The 24,614-nt window shown below is 51.7% G+C and overlaps 1 protein-coding gene across 1 annotated transcript; it reads right to left on the bottom strand.

Moving 5' to 3' along the window:
• Positions 1-711: 711 nt before the first annotated feature.
• Positions 712-20,314, bottom strand: PDIA4 (protein disulfide isomerase family A member 4). Its single transcript, XM_066362958.1, has 10 exons — positions 19,972-20,314; positions 13,951-14,128; positions 12,542-12,747; positions 10,844-10,982; positions 9,542-9,747; positions 9,267-9,425; positions 7,439-7,590; positions 4,170-4,326; positions 3,634-3,867; positions 712-2,226 (listed from the first exon to the last, which is right to left on the bottom strand). The coding sequence occupies exons 1-10, from the start codon at positions 20,057-20,059 to the stop codon at positions 1,811-1,813; spliced, it is 1,935 nt and encodes a 644-aa protein (XP_066219055.1). The 5' UTR covers positions 20,060-20,314; the 3' UTR covers positions 712-1,810.
• Between the last annotated feature and the right edge of the window lie 4,300 nt (positions 20,315-24,614).

A 24,614-nucleotide genomic window follows, 5' to 3' on the forward strand; every position in this document is an offset into this window, starting at 1 on the left:
GACTGGGAGTCCCAAGGGAGAGGAGTGACCTGTTCTCCTGGTGGTGCAGTGGAAGAAAGCCCTTGAGCCCCACACCCACATTTGTTCCTGTGAGCTTCTGGCATCAAGTCCCCGGGGAGAGAGGAGGGGCACTCAGATGAAAGAGGACGTTGAGGAGGGTACAGATGACATCCTGTCACACTGGACTGAGAACTTCCAAGACAGGACTTCCCACAACTCCCAGTCCACCTCAGCCAGACTCAACTGTGGAGCAGCTCACCTAGAAAAGTCCCTGTTGGCTGCCCCCACCCAGCCTCCATGACACACACACCAGTCCCTCTGAATACTGCCAGCTCAAGGGACTTTCACCTCACCACCTGTTTCAGTCAAATCAGGTGACAGGGCAGGGGAGATGGCACACCTGGTGGGTCACATCCCGACTGCGCAACCCGAGGAAGGGCTAGTCCCATCCCTCTTCCCGGCCCCACAAGTCCTCGGTGGGCCCCTTGTCCCCCATCCTCATCCCCATCTTGACGAACAGGCCACTGCTCACCTCCATACAACCTAGCAGAGACCACAAAGCCCCTCGCCTGGGTTGCGATGACCCACCTACGCCCTGGATGTTGTGTCAGGCAGGAGAGCCCCCCCCCCAGCCCGCCCAGGCAGGGCCTGTCCATCTTCAACTCAACTAAGACTCCAGGAGGGGCGGGTATCCTCTGACAGTCATGGAGGTTCACTTTCAGCATTTCCTTTATTCCATCCCGACAGCCTCCCCTACCCTTCTATTCCCCTAGATAGAAAAGTGTCCTGGGTCATCTCTTCTCCAGCCACGTCAATTCTGAAGAGGTGAGGCTGCACCTCGGACCGGCCTTGAGGGGCGTGGGGACCTGGAGGAGGCTCCTTGTCGCGCAGTCCTTGGAGTAAGCACAGCAGCACCCAGCCCCTCAGATGTTGCTCCTGGCCGGACCAGGCGGCGGCTTGGTGTCAGGCTGATGTGGCATCCTCCGCAGGGTGCTAGCCAGAACAGGCTTTGTGCCAGCCAGAACAGGAAGAAGCAAAAATTCAGAGCCCGCCGGTCATCTACTCCTCCCCAACTAGTAAGTCCTCAGACAACAAGATAAATGGCAAAGATCAACATGATTTGGCAAAGGTTTTTAAATTTCTTTTTTTTTTTTTTTTTGTGGCAGAGACAGAGAGAGAGTCAGAGAGGGAAAGATAGGAACAGACAGGAATGGAGAGAGATGAGAAACATCAATTCTTTGTTGCGGTTCCTTAGTTGTTCATTGATTGATTTCTCATATGTGCCTTGACCAGGGGGCTACAGTAGACCAAGTGACCCCTTGCTCGAGCCAGCAACCTTGGGCTCAGGCTGGTGAGCTTTGCTCAAACCAGATGAGCCTGCGCTCAAGCTGGCGACCTCGGGGTCTCGAACCTGGGTCCTCCACATCCCAGTCTGACACTCTATCTACTGCGCCACGGCCTGGTCAGGCTAAATTTTTAAATTAAAAAACATAATTCACACAGAAGAGATTCAACTTATCTGGTTTTAAGAAATATATTAAAGAATGCAGAGGGTTAAAAAAAAAATCAAACCCCAAATAATGATAAAAATAGATTTATCCTCTGTAAAAATCTGGACTATCTACTGGGTTATTCATACCTAGTCAGTACTCAGAGCGTGAGGTGAAAAACCAGAGTATAAAAAAATTAAAACAAACAAAACCAAAAAATTGCAGACACTGCCTTTGTGCTGACTGGTGCCTCTGGAAGATGACCGGGGGCTGCCGGAAGCCGCCGCGTCTGGTCCTCCTGCCCGTGCAGACCTCAGAGCTTACAGCTCTTCCCTGGTTCTGCTCGGCGTTGTGGCATGTTCTTCTACAAACTTGCTCAAATGTTCCAGATCTCTGTTTCCATCCTCAAACTTAACTGGGTTCTTTTTGTCCCCACTGGGTGCGAAGTAGATAGTAGGGAACCCCTCAACTTTGTAGCGGTCGTTGGTGATGTCGTTGGCAGTGGCATCCATTTTGGCGATGACCAGGTTCTTGTGGTTCTTGTACTTCTTGCCCAGGGCGGTGTACACGGGTTCCAGCTGCTTGCAGTGCCCGCACCAGGGCGCATAGAACTCGATTAGGACATCCTTCTTGGGGTCCATCACAATAGAGTCGAAGGTCTTTCCCACCACGACCCTGACTGGCCCCTTGTTGTTCTTGGGCACTGGCTGGGATTTGATGACCGGCTTCAGTTTTCCTGTTGAGGAAAGCAAGGGGTGAGGGGTGTGAGTGATGGACAGGCCCCGGTGGTTCTGCCTGAACCAAGCAGTACCTTGTCTCCAAAAGGCCAGCCCTCAGCTTCCTGGTCTCCCCCAATCTTTCCCTCTCCCTGTCCCTGCAAAGCCACGGCCAGTGCAGGCAGTCCATGGCAGGCCTGCAGGACACTGGGTCCTGCCCAGTTAGGCTGTCACAAGAGAAGTGTCCAGTGAAGAGGGCTCCAGGGAGCACCAGGCCTGCAAAGCCACATGGGAAGAAGTACCGAGCAGACTAAAAGACAGTGATCCAGGAGGTCTGCCCACAATAGGCTGGTGCTGGGGAGCGGGCCAAGTGCTTAACAGACCAATAAACACATGCGTCTAATGCTGTAAAGCAAGTTCCACAAGCACATAACTTTCTACAATCACCAAGCGCCTATTTAAATTTTTAAAAATTATTTATTTATTTATTTTTACAGAGACAGAGAGAGAGAGAGAGAGAGAGAGAGATAGGGACAGACAGGAATGGAGAGAGATGAGAAGCATCAATCATTAGTTTTTCTTGCAACACCTTACTTGTTCATTAATTGCTTTCTCATATGTGCCTTGACCATGGGCCTACAGCAGACCGAGTAACCCCTTGCTCAAGCCAGCGACCTTGGGTCCAAGCTGGTGAGCTTTGCTCAAACCAGATGAGCTCGCGCTCAAGCTGGTAACCTCAGGATCTCGAACCTGGGTCCTCAGCATCCCAGTCCGATGCTCTATCCACTGCACCACTGCCTAGTCAGGCTAAAATATTTTAAAAAGTAGGCTTCTTGAAATTTCCAAGACACACCTGCTCTTTTTATATATTACCCGACCCTCCCCCCCCCCCCCGCCAAAAAACCCCCCTGGCTAGATAGCTCAGAGCATCATCCTGATACACACAGGTTGCCGGCTGGATAACCCAGTCAGGCCACAAACAGCAATAGAGCAATGTTTCTATCCCTCTCTAAAATCAGTGATTAAATAAATAAAATTTTAAAAAGCAAAAGAGGCCAGACCTGTGGTGGCGCAGTGGATAAAGCGTCGACCTGGAAATGCTGAGGTCGCCTGTTTGAAACCCTGGGCTTGCCTGGTCAAGGCACATATGGGAGTTGATGCTTCCAGCTCCTCCCCCCTTCTCTCTCTCTGTCTCTCTCTCCTCTCTCTCCCTCTCTATCTCTATCTCTCTCTCCTCTCTAAAAACGAATAAATAAAATTAAAATAAAAAAAAGCAAAAGAATGGGGACTCTCCGTCTATCCTCCCCAAGGTCCTCGGGAGAAAAGCAGGATGAGGCTCAGGACAAGCGACGGGAAGGAAGAGGCATCCAGTGCACCCACGGCCCACCCAGACCCGTGCAGAGGAGGACTGGCCACACGCAGCTCACCTTTTTTGAAAGCTGTGACAAACTGGCGGAGGGTGTCGGAGTCGAAGTCGTCAGGCTCCATGGCGAACCGCCGTCCGCCAGCGTCCAGGACAGCAGCGTTGACGTCCTCCCCACTCTCGCTGAGCCCCAGGTCCCTCACCTCCGAGGCAAAGTCGTCCTCATCGGCCACAGCGAAGGTGTACTCGGGGAAGTCCTTGGCCACCTCCAACACCTTGCTCCGCCAAAACTGAGTGGCTGCAACGAGAGGGTGTGAGCTGTGGAGGTGAGGAGGTGAGGTTCACAGTTCTCTCCCTCAGATCCTCTGCTCGGGCTCTGGCCTCAACTGAGAAGAAAAGCATTTCTGAAAACCCTCTTGGTGAGCGGGAGACCTCGGTCAAAAGCTCAGTGAGACCAAGAGACCTGTGCCTGGTGTCCCTGCCTGCCTGAAGCGCAGAAGGAAAATGACCCCGAAGCTGTAAAGGAACACCCAGCTGGTAACTGACCGCAAGGGCCTGGGGCTGGCGTCCTAGCCCACATGCCTGGCCAGGGTCCCTCACCTGCTCTGTAGTCAAAGCTGAAGTCCACGCTGTAGTAGACGACGACCAGAGGGCGCTGTGTGTAGCGCTTGGCATCGTTGGAGGGCTTGCGGTGACCCACCAGGGGCAGGGCATGCTCCAGCACGTAGTCCTTGATGGCCGAGCCCTCTGTAGACCCCTGCACACAACCAAGGACAGGTGAGGCCAGCCTGACAAACAGGCTCGGCAGACACGCCCACCGTTTACTGACCGTCTCAGTGAGTGAAGATGGAATGGGTGGGGGCAACAATGATAGACTCTGAGCTCACCCCCAGTCAAGCAACCCCAGATTTTCTGTGATCTCCAAGATCCCCTTTCCTCCAGTGAACCTTAAGTGAGCTTGTTGGGTCACTGCAGGAGCCTGACAATTATTAACACGGTCCTATCAGGACAGCTCACAGACGACAGGAACATGGCACGGAGAGGGGAAGGGGCCCAAGTGCACACAACTGGTGAGTGGCCACGCTGGGCTGTGCGTGCTGCCCGGAGAACACCCCGTGACTGCCTGCCACGCTAAGCAGCATGGTCTCGGGCAAGAGCGTGGGTGTGTGCTGCCCGGAGCGCACCCCGTGACTGCCCACCACACCAAAGCAGCGTGGTCTCGGCCAAGAGCGTGGGTGTGTGCTGCCCGGAGCGCACCCCGTGACTGCCCACCACACCAAAGCAGCGTGGTCTCGGGCAAGAGCGTGGGTGCGTGCTGCCCGGAGCGCACCCCGTGACTGCCCACCACACCAAAGCAGCATGGTCTCGGGCAAGAGCGTGGGTGCATGCTGCCCGGAGAGCACCCTGTGACTGCCCACCACACCAAAGCAGCATGGTCTTGGGCAAGAGCGTGGGTGCGTGCTGCCCAGAGCGCACCCTGTGACTGCCCACCACACCAAAGCAGCATGGTCTCGGGCAAGAGCGTGGGTGCATGCTGCCTGGAGCACGCCCCGTGACTGCCGCCACACCAAAGCAGCATGGTTTCGGGCAAGAGCGTGGGTGCATGCTGCCCAGAGCGCACCCCGTGACTGCCCGCCACACCAAAGCAGCGTGGTCTCGGGCAAGAGTGTGGGTGTGTGCTGCCCGGAGCACACCCCGTGACTGCCCGCCACACCAAAGCAGCATGGTCTCGGGCAAGAGCGTGGGTACATGCTGCCCGGAGCGCACCCCGTGACTGCCCACCACACCAAAGCAGCGTGGTCTCGGGCAAGAGTGCAGGTTGGAGCTGTACAGCGGGGCAGCAGCTTGAGACCGTGGCCAGAGACGGAGTGATATGCAGGCTCGGCTTCCTCTGGTACCCAGGTGGCTCCTGGGTGAGGGGGATCAAGTGAGACAAGCCTAGCTCTGAGTTATACAGCAGTCGTGACCAACCGGGCACAGTGCAGTGGACACTGAGACCCGGCTGTCAGAGGCGAGGTGACGGCCCTGAGGGACATGCAGCGTGCCCTGACACAGGGGCTCCCACCAAGTATGAACTTGAGTTAGCCCTGCAGACGCCAGACTCATAACCACCCGAGGGTAGGCACTGCCAGCTCACATAGATGGAGACACTGAGGCTCAGCAAGGTTCAGCTGCTCTCCCAAGGCTGCACAGCAGGCCGTGGTAGACAGACCCCACATTCCTCCCCTAGAGCCTGAGTCCCCTCTGGATGGGACAGTCAGGGAGGTGGCCCATGCAGTGCTGGGGATGGGCAGGACTTGCCATGTGGGAGGAAGAGCTGGAGACAAAGCACTGAGGGTCTGGTCCAAGAGCACCAGGAGGGTGGGAGGGAAGTGCTGGCAAAGCGGCGAGGTGGGCAACTGGAACCACACCCCGGAGGCAACCTCAGGAGTGAAGCGGCAGGAGCAGCGGGGAACCTGCGCTGGAACCGAGCGCACACCCCAGGGGCCTCGGCCCGACTCCATGCGGGGCTGCCTGCCCATCTGCCGGCTCACAGACAACCTGTCCTCTCTCAGCCACTCCAGGTGCTGACCCACACCTCGCTTTACTCACCTGTCCTGCCCTTGTCTTTCCTTTGTCCTGATTTCTAAAGCCACTTTAAAAACACTGCATGTTATTGTACTGTATGAGTTTTCACAAAGTAGCCTCATGTAGTTTATGGAATAAAGGTAGTATGTAAACAATATCAATCCATTTAAAATTTAAAATGTAGCTAAAGGAAACCCAACAAGTGGCACTAACAGATATGAGACTGGACAGCAAGGGTCTTAGTCTTTCTGAGGTCAAGGACCTCTTCAAGGATCTGTCAAAAGCTACAGACCCCCTTCCTGGGAATGTACACACCACACAGGGCTGTGCCTGACTCCCCAGGGCCACTGCCCCACGTGCACCGGACCCCTTTCTGGACAAGAGACTCTGAGAAGGAGAATGGGACTAAAGACCCCGGGAATCATAGGGCCGCCTCCAAGGCCGTCATGTTGCCAGTTCACAGAAACAGACCAGAAGGAGCATGGCTGCTCCCTGGCACATGCCCAAGGGACCCAGTGACACACACGTCCTGCAGGTCGTGTGAGAGCCCTTGGCCCAAGTGCCGAGGGTCATGGCCCGAGGGGGCACCCTGGCCCAGGAAGGACACCTGCATCCTTCCCTCCGTTACTTCTAACTGGCTGTGGGACCCTGGGTGAGAGAGTTCACTTCTCTGCATCCCAGTCTATGAAAAACAACAACAAAGCTTTGAATTCAAGATCTAGGGTCTTTTCCAAACCTGAAGAACTGCTCACTGAATTGTCTGGAACACTGAGTGGAGAAGTCCCTCTCCTTTCTAGAAGTAAGTGGCACACCCTTTAGGAAGGTGGGGCTGGGGGGTTGTGGAAAGAAAGGCCCAGTCCACGACCCACGCCGCTCAGCTTCACATGGCGGAGAGGCCTGCAATGCCCACAGCCCCCAGTGTCTGGGCCCGCTAGAAAATGAGGTTTAGCTCCCAGCAGCAGCACATTCTGGCCAGAACCAACAACAACCCAGGCCAGACCCACAGTGGGGGCACCAAAGGGAGGCTGGTACCAGAAGGTATGAGTGGAAGCAACTCTTCTGGCAAAAGCAGGTGGAGCTCTGCCAGGGGCCAGGGCCCTGCAACTGCCCAGTGTGTGAGTTGCCCCAGTAAACCCAACCATGAACAGCCTGCTGGCTGGGCTCCAGGGCCCAGAGCCTGCAGGGACAGAAATCCCCATGCTCCAAAACCCCCGAGGTGGGAGCACCAGGATCCTCATGACGGCTGGACACCCAGTAGCTGGCACTTCAGAAGGGCCAGAGACCCAAGCCACCTCACCCACCTGGATGTCCATCACATGGCTCCTCGGCTCGTATTTCGACTGGAACTTGTCAGGCTGCATCATGACCAACTTCCCAGGAGAGACTTTCAAGAACTTTGCTATTTCAGTACTGAAAGTGTGATGGAATTTATAATCTTCTCTCAGGTTGTTAGCTGACAAACAGAATGATAAATACACAGTTTGTTCAATTGCTTCAACAATCTAGATTTAACTCATTACCAACATCAACCACAAGTGTCCAGAAAAATAGTGTAATGACCATTGTGAGTACTGTGTGGACCTGCTTCAAGCTTAAATGTTAGATTTCAAAACTCAGTACAGGCCTAATACCTTAAAATCTGTGTCCTGATGTTTGTAATTTTAACTGAATGTTCAGAGAAAAATTTAGAACTAATGTGTCAGGAGCTCCGGCAGACTGCTGTCTCTGAGGTCGGGGAGCACTTAGCCCCAGAGAGCCAACCTGTCCTGAGGAGCCAGCGAGTGGCACACCTGCTATGTGCACAGGGCGAGTCTCCACACGTGCCCCTTCCCAGGGTCGAGCCTCTCCTCCTCAAGGTGGGGGGTGGCATGCCGGTGGGCTGGGCCCCTAACTGTGATTCTTATACTATATATAGTGTATTAAAATCTTGTTAAACTCCCAATAAAACCCCACTGTCTGGAGATACTGAGAACAGAGGCTGGCAGACTTTTTCCAGAGAGGACCAGACAGGAAACGCCCTTGGCTTTGCAGGCCACACTGCCACAACCACTCCACTCCGTACTCAAGTGTGAAAGCAGCTGGACAGTGTGTGAACAAGTGAGTGTGGCTGCATTCCAACAACCACAAAACCAGGTGGGGCAGGTCCGTCAGCCCCTGCCCTGGGCCTGGGGTAACCACACCTCAGGCCCTCGCTCTGGTCCTGCTGAGGCACCCAGACCCCTGCAGGGCAGGCCACCCTGTTCAAGCCTCCAGGTGCCCCAGATATCAGCACTCGGCTGTGGGTGAGGAGACAGAATTACCTTGAGAACTCCATTAGCCGCCTTGCATGCTTACAGACCCCCTTCTCCCGTTCTCTGTAGACCACCCTGCATCCCTGGGGCTCTCTGGCTCTCCACGCAATCCAGTAAATGGGTTGGCACACCGGGCCCGGTGCCTCTCACCTCTGCCTGCAGCCTGCCCAGATCGAGCCACGTGAGGCACACGTGTCCGACTTGAAGTGTGGTGCCTGGACTGGCAGTGTTACCACCACCCTGCCCCCTGCCCCAGGCCTGGACTATCACAGACCCCGACGCCAGGATGCGCATGCACACAAACATGACTTGGGTCTGGCGGCCCCTCTGCAAGGTTCTTCCTGACTAGTTAGGAGTGGATGACAGGGTTACCTAATTGATAAAGACCAAGGACGCATGACAGGAATTTTGCTAATCTGCATTTGACATCTGCACAACTGTTACTGCGCAGCACAGAAGTTGGCTGATCAGGTCACTGCCTGTGGTTGGTCACAGTGCTAACAACTGGCAGGGCCAGGACTCAAACCCAGGTCGAAACCCTCACCTTCCGCTGAAGAGCCCCCCTTTCAGAGGGGCTCTGGAAGGGGACCCTAGAAGGTGAGGGAGATAGAAAACAAACTTGGAAGAACTTGACTGTGCCCCTCCCCAACTCTCCATGGGCAATTAAAGTAACAAGGAACTAACCTCCAACCACTGACCTGTGTGAAAGCAAGCCTGCTCCCACAGAGGCTACGGCAACACATGCAGTCGTCCCCTAAACGTACACCCAGGGGTGTTATGCAAAAGCAGCAGGCTCCCCAGGGGGGCGTTCTGTCCAGTGCAGAGGACTACTACTCACCAGCATCCTGGTACAGCTGATAGGCCGGGTCACTCTCTGCCTTGAAGACCCCAACAATGATGACATCGTCTCCATCCTTCAGGAACTCCTGAACCTGCTTCAGGGACGATATCTCCTTGGAGGGCGGCCCAGACTGCTCAATCATGTAGTCCACGATCCCTGGGAGCAGAGCACCCGCCTGAGGAGGGGCTGGGGCTCCAGGGTACTCTGCCCACACCCACATGTGCCAGGGAACCTCTCTGCCCCATTGAGCTGGGAGAAGGAAGCGGCCATACCGTACTTCTCCCGTGGGCCATTGTATTCAAAAGGCTTTCCCTTGCGAAAGATCTTCAGGGTGGGGTAGCCCGAGACATCGAACCTCTTGGCCAGGTCTGTTTCCGCGATGGCGTCGACCTTCGCCAGGGGGATTGGGGGAGAGCGCTTGCTCAGCTCCTTGGCAGCCTTCTCGTACTCGGGAGCCAGCTTCTTGCAGTGCCCACACCTGTCGGAGGAAGCCAGTGCTGTCAGCGACCTGTTCCAGTGTGGACACAGCCTTCCAGCTACACAAGGTGCCGAAGCCCAACCTGTGTTCCTGAGCAACTTGGTGAGACTCAGCCAACCTCTGAATGGCTCCCGGCCAAGGGCGCTGAGCCAGGGCCTCAGGAGAGCCAGCACGACCTGGCATTCACCCACTGGGGACACACTGAACAAACAGACACACACAGGAGCACAGACCAGAGCATGACTATGACGTGGAATGAGATGTGGGAAAGGCCAAGACAGACAACATCCTAAGAAGGGGAATTTTCTTCACTGGAGAGTTGGGTCGGGTATGGAGACAGTCAGGGACAGCTTCATACAGGATGTGATAGCTGAGCTGGGCCATGAGGGATGGACAGGAAGTGGGCAGGAGCTTGAGAAGGCGGAAGGGAGGGACACAAGGCAGAAAAGCTGTAGGAGCCCTGAGGCTCCAGGGTGAGAAGGGGACACATCTCGAGTGTGGAGCAAGGCTGAGGGTCACCTTCTATTCACTCTGAAACAAACAGCCAGAAGCAGAGATGAAGGCAGCTGAAACCACGGTTCCAACACCTCGGGAGGGAGACAGCAGGGCTAGCGTGACAAGGCTGGGGCAGGCGGAGTGAGGCCATCAGCTGCCACGTCCCCTTCACTGCTGGGGCCTGTCTGTGCTTTCCCCACCCCAGCCGGAGAACTCCTATAAACAGCATTTCCAGGCCTCCTACCGGAGGTGAAAGATGTCACCTCCTTGCCTAGAGGGGCACGGCTGTCAGACAGCCCTCACATGTTTCCTCAGGGATGCGCCTAACCCCACACAGAACTCCAGCAGGCACAGGCCTGTGCTCAGCTGTGTCTTCCAGTCTTGGGGGGTCCCAGATCACCCAGCAGCCCTCCCATGGGGGTCATGTGGGCTCCCCCCCCGCTGTGTTCTGCCCGATTACAGCCCCCAGGAACAGCCTGTAAAAGAACCCTGAGCAGCTCCACTTCACCCTTAGTGCAAGGAGGACACGCTGCACCCACCTTGCTCGTTGGTCACCTCTGCTACCCACCCAATGCCAACAGGCTACCCAACACCATCTTACCACGGGGCATAAAACTCCACCAGAATGATGTCTGCATCGTTCACAACTTCATCGAAGTTATCTTTGTTTAGCACAAGTGTGACTTCTGGGGGGGGCATCCAGTTGGGCTGGGAGATCTCTTTGACTTTGGCAATAATTTCTGCAATAAAGCCAAGAAGATTGAGCACAGGCAGACTTCCTGACAGCCCAAGACTGGCTGATGAAGGAGAACCAGCCTAGGGTCCCAACGGCACATAAACCCCAAGACGTCATCTCCCAGTGCTATGACCAGTGTGCTGATCAATGGTCCCGGCAGCTGTCCCTTCATGTGGATGTGTCTACCACCCGCATATCGGAGCATCATGCAACACAAGAAAGAACCGAGAAAAGGAAGAGAGCGGCAGCTCCCACACTGCTCAGGCTGCACTGGCGTCACCTGTTATAAAATGGCCCGTTTGTGGCTTCAGTCCCCAGAGGTGGATTCAATGACAGGAGTGGGACACAGAGCATATTCTCACAAAGCATTTTCCAAGTGGTTCTTAGGAACAATGGTAACAGACTTGTAACACTTCCTTTGCTTTTTTTGACTATGGAACCCACGAAGAACCAGGTCTGAGAGCCACTCCTGCACAGCACGAGCTCGCAGACTGAAAGGTGAATCCACAGCGCAGGACACTGTCCCATCCCCACCTGGAGCCCCACGTCCATCACTGTGGAGGACCCAGAGTCCCACGTCAGTCACTGTGGGGGATGCCCATTTATGAAAATGCACTCAGAGGGCCGGTAGAAGACATGCTCTTGTGGAAGTCTACCACCATTTTCTTTGTTCATTCATGTAATAAAATGTATTTAGTGCCTAATGAGAGCCGGCAGGGATCCACAGGCCTGGTTCAAGACCTGCCTAGTTCCCCACACTACAGTGCTCAATGTCAAGTCTGGGCCTGAAGCCTCGGCACCCCAAGCATTTGTAAGAACTGCATTGAACCTGACCTGGAACTCACTTAACAAGCAACGTGGGGATGGGGCTCTGGGATCTGTCTTAATGACCCCCCCCCCCCCCCCGTGATTCTGATGTAAGCTGAACATTAAGAACCACTGGTCTAGAACAGCGATTTCCAACCATTTTCATCCCACGCATACATCAACTAATTGCTAAAATTCTGAGACACAGCCAAAAATATATTTTTGGCCAATCTGACAAAAGTAAAAACAGTATAATTAAGATTCATTCACACCGAATGGCTACTGTTGTGTTGGCTGTTGTCATTTTTTCATTTGACAATCTAAGGGAAAAGAGGTCCGTGCCCCTGACCAAACAGCCCAGCACCGCGTGTTTTCAATGCTCCTGCGGCACACTGCTGTGCCAAGAATCACCGGCTGCAGACTGCTGCTCTAAAACGCCATCAAGAACCCCCACCTCCTGTATCACTTCTTTCTTTTTAAAATTTTCAATTATAGTTGACCATATGCCATTTTTTAACACATCCACCCCAGATCTTGTTTCATGGTCTGAAATGGGAAGATACTGCTCCCACCCAAGGACAAGTTTATTTTGATCTTGGTAACCTCGAACATTCCAGGAAGGAGCACTCCCAGAAACTGGTGCCCAGGGTCACTCTCAGTCCCCTCAACTTGTCTTCCTTCCTCTTATCGAAATTCCCCGTCCCAGGGGACAGAGCCCTGGTCTCAGCTTCCCCCAACAGCTTGAGTGCCGCTCACCATCCTGGGTCCTGGAGCCCTCGTAGTCAACAGCCTGTCCCTTCTTGAGAACCTTGATGGTAGGGTAGCCACTCACATCAAATCTGCTGGCCAGCGCGGACTCCGTGGTCGCATCAATCTTAGCTACAGGAATGGGAGGGTCGTTCTCCTTCAAGGCACTGGCGATCTTTTCATATTCTGGAGCAAACTGCTTGCAATGTCCACACCTAAGGATTCGGTTTGGGGAAAGAAAGGCTAACTGTCCCTGTGGAGGCTTAACTCCAAGACACACACAAATGGGCATCAGGACTGACCAGGCAATGGAGCAGTGGACAGAGCGTCGACTTGGGATGCTGAGGTCTCAGGACAGAAACCTTGAGGTCGCTGGCTTGAGTGGAGGCTTGCCAGCTTGAGCCCCCCCCCCCCCCCCAGTCAACGTATACGTAAGAGGCCATCAATGAACAACTAAGGTGCCTCAACTACAAGCTGATGCTTCTCATCTCTCTCCTCTAAAAAAAAGGGGGGGGGGACATCAGGATAGGAAATATCTGCAGTTAAGAGACGAGACACAACGGAACATCACAGGAGGTCAACGTGGCTGGAAGTCAGAGGTCAAGGTTCAATGTCCAGTTCTGCTTTGGACACACACAGAGTTTTCCAGAGGCTACCCTAAAAATGATGTTAACATGCAATGCATTACTGTTACTTTTCAATTTCCCAGTTCTAATGTGGTAAAGACTGAGAAACACGACCCACATGCGAGCTATTTGGGGCCCTCAAATTTTAAATGCTAAGGATCCCAAAACTAAAAAGTTGGCAAACTATTGATCTATAAAATAGAAATAGAACCTCAAAGACATGTTCAAAGTATTGTTGAAGTGTTTTATATAAAACAGCTCTTACTGTGCTTGAACATCAAGCACTGTGCACACATGAGTATCTGGACCATGACTTCAGAGTAAACAAGGGAGGGTGGAGCAAAAGGGAAAGAAGGCATTACAAGACAACAGGAGATGGGGGAGGAATACAGACCCAGTTAGTACTGCATTGTGAGGGTGAAGGATGGAAAAGGGGGCGGACGGCAGCTTGCCCGACCACTGACAGGAGAAGGGACGTGGGTGGCCTCGAGCCGGGTCAGACATGTCTGACACCCACAGAGGTTTCTGTCATCATCACAGCTTGTTAAATACCACCCCCTTCCCAAGTGTAACTATCAGAGGACCTGTTCACATTTTAGACTACTGGGGACCGTGTTCTGAGAGCGCTGGCTCATGGGCTGCTCCGCACAAACTGGTGGAATGCTAAGCTCCCGGGGATCCTGAACCAAGGGCTTGGTTTCCTGCGCCCCCCACTACCGCCCTGCCGGGGTCAAGCTCATGAGCAGAGGAACCCCTCGCCCACCCGAGAAGAACTGGAACATGCTTCCTTACCACGGAGCGTAGAACTCCAGCAGCACCGTGTCTTTGTCAGCCACAAAGTTATCAAAGTTGGCGTCACTTAGGACTAAGACACCATTTTCTTCCTTAACATCCAAGTCATCCTCCTCCTCCTCCTCCTCATCTTCCTCTTCTTCGTCTTCATCCTCAATGGCCTCTTCTTTATTAGAATCTGAGTAGAAAATATGCAGACTGGTTAGAAAATATGTGACTCTCCTCCTTAAAAATTTCTGAAGAACTTCTAACCTTTCAAAATGTGTTGTGAGTCCTGAGTAGTCCATGGGGGCCCCACTAGACAGGGTGGTGACATCAGAAGTTCCTACCTCGGCAATTCTACTGTAACTATGCATGAGTGGCCACCTGAGATTTCACTTAAAGGGAGGGCATGGTTAAAAGATGTCTGAGGCCTGACCAGGCGGTGGCGCAGTGAATAGAGCGTCGGACTGGGATGTGGAGGACCCAGGTTCGAGACCCTGAGGTTGCCGGCTTGAGTGCAGGCTCATCTGGCTTGAGCCAAAAAAAAGCTCACCAGCTTGGACCCAAGGTTGCTGGCTCCAGCAAGGGGTTACTCGGTCTGTTGAAGGCCCGCGGTCAAGGCACATATGGGAAAGCAACCAATGAACAACTAATAAGTCCCAACGAAAAACTGATGATTGATGCTTCTCATCTCTCTCCGTTCCTGTCTATCTGTCCCTATCTATCCCTCTCTCTGACTCTCTCTGTCCCTGTAAAAAAAATTAAATTAAAAATAAAAAAGATGTCTGAAAACCACAGACCTAGAGTTTGAAGTCTAAATGCTCCCCAGAGGTAGCACCTCCTGTTCTTTCTGCCTGAGAAGAGATCCAACATCAGCTCTTCTCCCCCTCTGCACTGAGATCTGACCCATTATCCCTCAGAAACCCCTGCAGTCTTTCCAGGCCTTGCCCTGTAGCAAGACTCCTCTATGCACAGCCAGCACTTTGCATTTTAGGAATAATACCTCATTATATGGTTCCCACTGGTCTGTGCTTCCAGCCTGGAAGCAAACCTCTTCCCAGAACACAGAATCTCATTACATCTCATCTCAACACAGAATCTCATTACATCACAAGTACATCTCATTATCAAGATCCAGTTAATTTTTTGCCAATCTACAGACTGTGGAACTGCAGTTCTTAGTAATCAGGTCCCCCAGCTTCAGTCATATCAGCAAGTGCATTTGAAGCAAGCGGGAGGATTTCATAACTCCAAAGCCAGAATGTTCCAAGGGGCCAATTATTCCTATTAGGACATGCTTCCCAGGAGATAAACCAAGACTGACAGTTACTGCATTTGGGGCTGAGGATGAGGTCAGGGCATGAAAACCTGCCTTTGGGACCTGCACCGCCTGGGACTTGCCCAGTCCCAGTCCCGCCCCTAACTACTCCAGGCCTGGCCCTACAGCGCTCAGAGGGGCCAGGAAACTGGTCTGGGTGGGGCGGGCAGTTTTGTTCATTATTGTTAACACTACCGATCTGAAAACAAATTAAAAAAGCAAACCAAAAACCTATCCCCCCCCAACCCCACCAGCCGCTATCTTCAACCATGTCCCTTTAAACCCCTCACTGCTGTTTCCTGATTTCTACATTCCTTTGTCAAGGGAGGGAGAAACAGCTCTAAAGTCCCAAAAGAAAACCTACCAATTTGAGAAGTACGAACTGAGCAGACTCCCGTGCTTCTTGGGAGAAGTTCGCACCCCTGCCATCACCTTTCCTTCCGGTCCACCCCCTGCACTCCAGGCCACAGCTCCTCTGGGGGGTGGACATGCCCAGAGGCAGGCCTCAGGCCCTCAGCACTGTCACCAGGCAGCAACAAGAATGAGGCTTTCTGAATGTGAAGGGGCCAGGACGCAGGGGAAGACAACCTCACTTGCATGCCCTACCAAAATGACCTGCCCAAGGGCTGCAAACCTGAGGCTCTATGCGGGGTTCTCTGTTCCAGCTGGGGCACCCTGGCCCAGATCTGGAAGCCCACTTGGGCTGCACAGCCACAGTGGGCAGCTGGGCAGGGCTTGTGGGCCACGCATGTCCACTCGCCCCACCTTGCTAGTCAGGTGCACCAGCAGAACCAAATTTACCTGCAGACAGCTGGAAAGATTGGAGGAAGGCTAGAAAGAAAGCAAAGAGGAACTCCGTCTACTCTTCAAACTGGGAGACATAGCTGGGGCAGGAAGAGGGACTCTGTAATTTGCTCAGATTAAGGTGAATTTTACAAGGAAAAGCAAAGATGCTCCCTTACCTGCACTCAGGCAGAAGTGGCCCAGCAGCACTACTGGTGACAGGGCTCTCAAGATTAAATGGGTATCCATGAGTTACCACAGACCAGAGCTAAGAGAACTCACTTCTTGATTTAAAAAAATATACACTTTCTATAGCCCTGGTCGGGTAGGTCAGTGGGTTAAAGCAGTGGTTTTCTTTTTTTTTTTTTTTTTTAAGATTTTTTATTTATTCATTATAGAGAGGAGAGAGAGAGAGAGAGAAGGGGGAGGAGCAGGAAGCATCAACTCCCATATGTGCCTTGATCAGGCAAGCCCAGGGTTTTGAACCGGCAACCTCAGCATTTCCAGGTTGACGCTTTATCCACTGCGCCACCACAGGTCAGGCCAAAGCAGTGGTTTTCAACTGCCAGTCCATGGACTGGTATCATTATTGGGTCTATAATCTTCATACAACACAAGGGTGGTTAACTTTTTCGCAGACTGGCACGAAATTTCTGGTGGACAGGCTGTTGAAAACCAATGGGCTAGAGCAGTGGTCGGTAAACTCATTAGTCAACTGAGCCAAATATCAACAGTACAACAACTGAAATTTCTTTTGAAAGCCAATTTATTTATTTATTTATTCATTTTTAGAGAAACAGGAGAGAGAGAAAGCGGGGAGCAGGAAGCATCAACTCCCATATGTGCCTCAACCAGGCAAGCCCAGGGTTTCGAACCGGTGACCTCAGTGTTCCAGGTCAACGTTTTATCCACTGCACCACCACAGGTCAGGCCGAGAGCCAAATTTTTTAAACTTAAACTATAATTATATAGGTAGGTACATGGTTATTAACTTAATTAGGGTTCTCCTAAGCTGGCCTTTGCTAAAAACATCTTCAATCTGATTGAGCCACATGTGGCTCGCGAGCCGCGGTTTGTCAATCACTGGACTAGCACTGAGCCCATATGCCAAGGTTGCAGGTTCTATCCCAGATCAGAGCACATACAACAATCAACCAATGAATGCATAAATAAGTGGAACAACAAATCAATATTTTTTTCCTCTCTCTTTAAAATCAATAAACTTACTACACAGACACATTGCATTTCTCCTCCACTCACAGACAACCCAAGGGCTGATTTCTCTGAAATCTGAGAAGGTGCTGGCTCTACATTCCCACCTACAAGAAACCCGCACTTCCCTGCAAAGAAAACACCCATATTTCAGTGAGGAGACCACTATTAAAGGAGACTTCACTTTAGAGTTGGATGTTTTGGGGCAGAAATACATCCACAGCCTTCCAGCACCTTCCAGACGGGTGCCATCCTCCTCACATGAGGCCTCTCGGATCCTCTCAACAGTGCTCAGCCCACATGGTAAGGCCACACTCCTGACATGGGGGGCCCTGCCCCTCCTCTAACCAGGTCAGTGCAGTCCCTGCCCACTCCCACCCGTACATCTGAAGAAAAGACTGGGCCCCTGTCCAGTCTGGATGCTGGCTGCTCCTTGCAGGATGTCCTACCTACTTTCTTAGCTGGGCATTGCCAACCCCCACTAGAGATACCCCTGTAACAGGTGGGTAAAGCCTACCATTAGGTCAATCCCAAACAGTTTATATTAAAAGTGGAGAAGAGATACTTGTTATCAGAAATAACACTGCAGCTGATATGGTTGACAGGACTATACCAACTTTTAAACGTTCTCTCATCCCTTGAGGGAAACACATCACATGCACTTTACAGGTGATGAAACTGAGGTGCAGAGAGCCTCAGTCCCCCTGCCCAAGGGTCACACAAAGCTCCTCAGTGGTGGTTTCTGACCACTCAACTGCTATTCTATGCCGTTCTATCAGATTTTCTTTCCAATAGGTCCAAAGTTCTACATGGCATCGTTTGACAATTACTTCTCAGGGATCAAAAGAGAGAGACAGTTGGAGAGTTTTATTAGCACTAGACCCAAATGAATTTCCACTTACTTTACAATCTAAACCAATCCCCAATAAGAGCAGGCATCAAAATATCTTCCTTCACTGTTAACAGGAAAGATGCGTAGCATAGAAGTGACTTCTAACCAGAGACATGGAAAGCCCTACAAACTGAGGCTTTAGCCCTCAGAGCTCAAGTTCTATTTAGTAACCATATTCTTAAGATGGGGGGGGGGGGGATTTAGAACCCAGACATCCCTGTACTGTTTGAATCTAGAACATAAGAAAAAAAAAAAAAAAGGTAAGGAAAGCCAACAAAACTAAAAACCCTGCAGGCTTGGAATTTCTAGGGCAAAGTGGGACCCCACAATAAATCCACAAAACAAGTTATCTGTGATAGGCATTAAAAATGAAGGGCCAGGGATGCCCATGGAAATGGGAAAGAGTCAAGGTACGAGCTAGAAGCCCACCCCACCCCACCCCAGAGGACGCCTTGGGAGACCTGCCTTGGCCATGACAACCCCAGAGGTTCCAGGGCTCACCCCAAAAGCAACTGCTTCCCAAGGCCTCCACTGCATTAGTGACCCAAATGATAAATGCACTGGTTATTAGTAGCCCTTGGTGTCCAGGCAATTTTGCTGTGTAGCTACTGTCCCCTCCATCCCCACTGATCCTTAACCTTTACTGTGCTCCCCGAAGTTTGTTCTGCCTATGAACCCATGAAGAACTTGTTTAAAGTGCAGATCCGGGGGGTACCCTCCATTAGCCCTACTTCTGCTTCGGTATATTTTTGGGACTCTGTATTTAAATAAGCACCAGATGATGTGGCTAAAGTTCCCAAGTCACACTTGCGATCAAGTTCCTTTCGGCAGGTATTTTTTTCACTAGGTGCTTGGCTTTTGCTTCCTTTTCTATTCTGGTCAAGATTCTTGATTCAGTGACCCCTGAGAAATTCCTCAATCTGTTTGAACGAGTATAAAGGTCACATTTCCCCCTACACATTAATATCAGAAAAGAGGGATTATTTATATTGGAACAAACTCGCTGGGAGAAAGGCTAGCGAGGAAGAAAGCGGAGACCCACTAAAAGGACGCCCGGTTCTCTAGGAGCGGCCTTCTTTCCTTGCCTTGTACTTTCTCATTTCCAAAGTTCTCTTAGCTTTTTGTTCTGAGCCAGCTGATTGCAAAGTAAAATGCAGGACCCAGGACTAAGGAGCTGCCTAGCGTTCCTGGGAGAGCGGGGCCACGTCTCATCCTCCGCTCCCGGAACCCTGCGCGGTGACGGGCACGAATTAGGTGCTAAGTAAACGCTCGCGAGGGACTGGCTTCTCCGAAAAGATGCAAACCAAGCCACCCCTTTCTCCCTCGAACCCTTGGGTCACTTACTTCCAAACCCACGGACATTTTGTTGTAAATGCTTGCTGCTCACGGCTGCCCCGGGCTCCCACTCGGGCCTTCCCTGAAACCTGTTTGGAAAACAGGGTCCCCTCTCCCCACTCCTCGGGCGTGTTCGCCTGGAAATTTTAAGCAAATCTCAAACTCCCCTTCCCGGGAGCCTCGCCTGGAGGAAGATCTGAGCAGAACCGGGACGAAGGAGCCAACAGCAAAGGAGGCACTTGGCGCCCTCGCCGGTCCAAGCCGCGGCGGCACGGGGCTTGCTAAGCGCCGCAGCCCCGGCCCCTTCACCGCGCTGCCGTCCCGGGAGCTGAGCGATGCTGGCCACCCGCCTCCGCCGCTTACACTCCAGCAGGTGGGCGCCGGCGTCAGTTCTAGAGCGGCTCCACGCGGAGCCCACCGGCCCCGGGTCGCGCCCATCCGCGGCGCTGCGCGCGGCGCTCTCCAGCCCGCAGGCTCGGTCCGACGCCCGGCTGCTCACCTTCGTCCGGCTCCCCGGCGCTCGCCACGGCCAGCAGCTGCGTCAGCGCCAACAGCAGGACCAGCAGGCAGGCTTTGCGGGGCCTCATCGCGGCAGTGTGAACGCAGTTCCCCGGCGCCGGCGGCGGCTGAGCGATGCCGGACCTCCGGCTCTGGCCTGGCGGGGAAACGTGAAGGGGGGGGAGAAACCCCCCGCCAAAAAATCCTCGCTGGTGACTGGCTGGGCGCGAGAGATGCCGCGAACCCGCCAATCGAAGCTCGACTGGGGGCGCGAGGCGCGTTCGCTTCGCTACGCGTCCCAGCTACGCCGTACCGCCCTCCTCCCCAGCCTCCTCCGCGCGCCTCGCGGCTCGCGGGTTTAAAGATCCGAGCCCTAGCCTGAGGTGCCCCCTTCTGATTGGCTGCGCTGCGGCCACCAATTAGCAGCTGCCACTCGGTTTGCCCGGAGCGCACAGGCTGAGAGGGAGACCCGGAGAACAAAGGCAGCGGACCGAAACCGGAGGGGCGGGGACCGTGCTACGCACGCAGGCGCGATTGGCTGGAGGTGAGGGGCGGGGCTCCGGTTAGGCCACTGAGCTTGGCAGGAAGAACACGCGTTCTTAGACGAGTGGTGGGGATAAGGGCTGTTTGAACACCCTGCTGAAGTCCCTAGAAGCTGGGGACCAATTTGGGGGAGCCCTCTCTACCAGTTTACTGGTGATAAGAGGACAGGACTCCTGAGCCAGGCTCAAGCTCGTGTTTTTGTTTTCTCTTTTCTCCTTGAGCAAATAAAAGTTTGCACTTCTTTCCTGGGTTACAACACGTGGGCTTGGAGAGAGCATGAGTATACCCTAAAAGGGAATCCAGAACTAGGATCTGGGTCTCTCCATGGTTTTGCCTATGAAGAGGCCAGCAGATTCGTATCTAAACTTTGCCTTAAGGTATTTATTTCTCTCCTGATTTTCTGCAGGTAGACAATTATAGTGGTTTACAAGTGTCTAAATATATAACCTTGAGGTTTTCCCTCTTGACAATTTAGAAGAAAACTAGGTAAGATAATGATTTTCGAATGTAGAGCCTGGTGTGTATTATTAGGGTTTGAGTTTTGTTTTTGTTTTTTTTGTATTTTTCTGAAGTTGGAAACTGGGAGGCAGTCAGACAGACTCCTGCATGCACCCGACTGGGATCCACCCGGCATGCCCACCAGGGGGCGATGCTCTGCCCATCTGGGGCATCGCTCTGTTGCAACCAAAGCCATTCTAGCACCCGAGGCAGAGGCCACAGAGCCATCCTCAGCGCCAGGGCCAACTGTGCTCCAATGGAGCCTTGGCTGCGGGAGGGGAAGAGAGAGACAGAGAGGAATGAGAGGGGGAGGGGTGGAGAAGCAGATGGGCACTTCTCCTGTGTGCGTGCCCTGGCTGGGAATCAAACCTGGGACCCCTGCACGCCAAGCCTACGCTCTACCACTGAGCTAACCGGCCAGAAAAGGTTTGAGATTTCTTTAGCGCCCGAGGCTTAGTATCTTTGTACAGTAGTACCTTGAGATACGAGTGTAATTCGTTCTATAACTGAGCTTGTAAGTCAGTCAACTCGTACATCAAACAAATTTCTCCCATTTAAAATAATAGATTTAATCTGTTCCAGCCCTGTGAAACATCCCCAAACCACCCTAAATTATGAAAAAAGACATGTTTTTCATTAAGAAACACACATGTATACTTTGCCAATGCATAACAAAATATATGAAATAAAAGTGTTATTTAGTACTGTATTCCTACCTTGGAGACAGACGAGTGCAGCTAACGGAGGTAAATGGCGGAGGAGGAGGAGGGAGGGAAGAAGGGATGCAGGCACTGTAGACACATAAACTAAAACTGCACCTAACACTAAATATAAACTAAAACTGCATTTTCTTTAAACAAAACTAAAACTGCACTTTCTTTACTTAAAATGAAACCATAGAAACTTAATTGTAAAAAATGCACTTTCTTAATTTTAAACTTAACCTAAGCTTAACATTACGTATTTTTCATTTAATCATCACCTGCTTTTGCCTTTTTGGCTGCACTTTCGGCACTCTCACTTGCAGGACTTTTGAATAAAAATCTATCCAAAGAGGTTTGCTTTTGCCTGCCTTTTAAAATGTTACAGAAATGTGCCTGACCAGGCGGTAGCGCAGTGGATAGAGCGTTGGACTGGGATGCGGAGGACCCAGGTTAGAGACACCGAGGTCGCCAGCTTGAGCACGAGCTCATCTAGTTTGAGCAAAACTCAACAGCTTGAGCTCAAGGTCGCTGGCTCAAGCAAGGGATCACTCAGACTGCTGTAGCCCCCAGTCAAGACACATATGAGAAAGCAATCAATGAACAACTAAGGAGCTGCAACAAAGAATTGATGTTTCTCATCTCTCTCCGTTCCTGTCTGTCTGTCCCTATCTGTCCCTCTCTCTAACTCTGTCTCTGTCACAAAATAAGAATTTAAAAAAATATAAAATGTTACAGAAATGTGACAAACAAGTGTCATTAAAAAGTGCTGAAGCACGCCCAGTTGAAACTTTTTCTGGGTGTTTCTTTTCAATGAAGTTTGAAAGCTTCTCCCACATTGCCAGCATGTCTTTAATTTCACTTGTAGAAATCACTTCCTCTGACTCTACCTCCTCCTCACTACTAATCTCTTGCAGAAGCTCCATATGTTGATCATCTGTAGCTCCTTCAACTCCTCAGCTGAGAGTTCCTCCTCAGGTTCCTGGATGAGCTTGTTTACGTCACCCTCATCTACCTCCAGACCCATCGACTTTCTGAGGGGCACAATCTCCTCCATCGCTTCTACCTCTGTCTCGGTCTCTGGTTTGAATCCTTCCAAGTCCCTGTCTGCAACAACATCAGGTCATAACTTTTTCCATGCCGAGTTCAAGGTTCTTCTTGTAACCTCTTGCCATGCCAAGTCAATAATGCTTAAACATATCACAATGTTGTAGTGATCTTTACAAAACTCTCCAAGGGTTAGAATTGTATTCTCAGTCACCTCAAAGCAGCGGTGGAACAAGTGCTTTGTGTAAAGCTTTTTAAAGTTGGAAATGACCTGCTGATCCATTGGTTGCAAGATTGAAGTCGTGTTGGGTGGGAGGTAGAGGACTTTCACGAATTTGAACTCGAGAATGTCATCTTCAAGGCCAGGTGGGTGGGCTGGAGCATTATCAAGGATTAGTAATGCTTTCATCAGGAGTTTATTTTCTTGAAGATATTTCTTCACTGCAGGACCAAAGACGAGATTTACCCATTCAATAAAAAACTGCCGTGTAACCCATGACCTAGCATTGGCGTACCACATAACCTGCAGTTTTTCTTTAAGAATCTTATGAGTCTTGGCCCTGGCCGGTTGGCTCAGTGGTAGAGCGTTGGCCTGGTGTGCTGGAGTCACGGGTTTGATTCCCGGCCAGGGCACACAGGAGAAGTGTCCATCTGCTTCTCCACCCCTCCCCCTCTCATTCCTCTCTGTCTCTCTCTTCCCCTCCTGCAGCCAGGGCTCCATTGGAGCAAAGTTGGCCCAGGCGCTGAGGATGGCTCCATGGCCTCTGCCTCAGGCACTAGAATGGCTCTGGTTGCAACAGAGCGATGCCCCAGATGGGCAGAGCATTGCCCCCTGGTGGGCATGCCAGGTGGATCCCGGTCGGGCACATGCGGGAGTCTGTCTGACTTGCCTCCCTGTTTCCAACTTCAGAAAAATACAAAAAATAATAATAATAATAAATAAATAAAATTAAAAAATAAAAGAATCTTATGAGTCTTAAAGGCTCAAGGATTTTTGGAATGATACACTAGCAGTGGCTTTACTTTACAGCAAGGGTCCCCAAACTTTTTACACAGGGGGCCAGTTCACTGTCCCTCAGACCGTTGGAGGGCCAGACTATAAAAAAAACTATGAACAAATCCCTATGCACACTGCACATATCTTATTTTAAAGTAAAAAAACAAAAAGGGAACAAATACAATATTTAAAATAAAGAACAAGTAAATTTAAATCAACAAACTGACCAGTATTTCAATGGGAACTATGCTCCTCTCACTGACCACCAATGAAAGAGGTGCCCCTTCCAGAAGTGCGGCGGGGGCCGCGGGCCGTAGTTTGGGGACCCCTGCTTTAGTTACCGCTAGCATTTGTACACAATACAAGGGTCAGATGGTCCTTCATGGGTTTATGGCCTGGCAGCTTCTTCTCTGCAGTGATGAAAATCCTCCAGGGCATTTTTTCCAAAACAATCCTGTTTCATCACAGTTGAACACTTCTTGGGGGATGTAGCCTTCCTTTGTGATAAGTGCAGCAAAACATGTGATGTACTCCTCAGCTGCCTTAACGTCAGCACTAGCAGCCTCACCACCGAGTGGATGCCAGATCTCCTCTTGAAATTTTCAAACCAGCCCTGACTTGCCTTAAACGTATCTTCTGCTGCCTCTTTTGAGGTTGATGGTTCTTTCTTCTTTAAGTTGCCATAAATAATACGTGCCTTTTCACATATTACAGTCTCTGTCACTGTATCTCCTGCCAGCTCTTTCTCTTTCACCCACACCAGCAGAAGCTTCTCCATTTCTTCATGGATATTTGCCCTTAATTGGGACAGAATTGTAGTTCCTTTTGCTGGATTTGCATTTTGATGGCATCCTTTTG

This window comes from Saccopteryx leptura, chromosome 2 (genome assembly GCF_036850995.1).
Source record: "Saccopteryx leptura isolate mSacLep1 chromosome 2, mSacLep1_pri_phased_curated, whole genome shotgun sequence".
NCBI lineage: Eukaryota > Metazoa > Chordata > Mammalia > Chiroptera > Emballonuridae > Saccopteryx > Saccopteryx leptura.

Coding starts and splice junctions, on each gene's coding strand:
- PDIA4 (XM_066362958.1), bottom strand. CDS start 20,059: ATGAGGCCCCGCAAAGCCTGCCTGCTGGTCCTGCTGTTGGCGCTGACG. Junction 14,129..19,971: donor CGCCGGGGAGCCGGACGAAG/GTGAGCAGCCGG, acceptor TTTTCTACTCAG/ATTCTAATAAAGAAGAGGCC. Junction 9,748..10,843: donor GTGGAGTTTTATGCCCCGTG/GTAAGATGGTGT, acceptor TTCCTCCGACAG/GTGTGGGCACTGCAAGAAGC.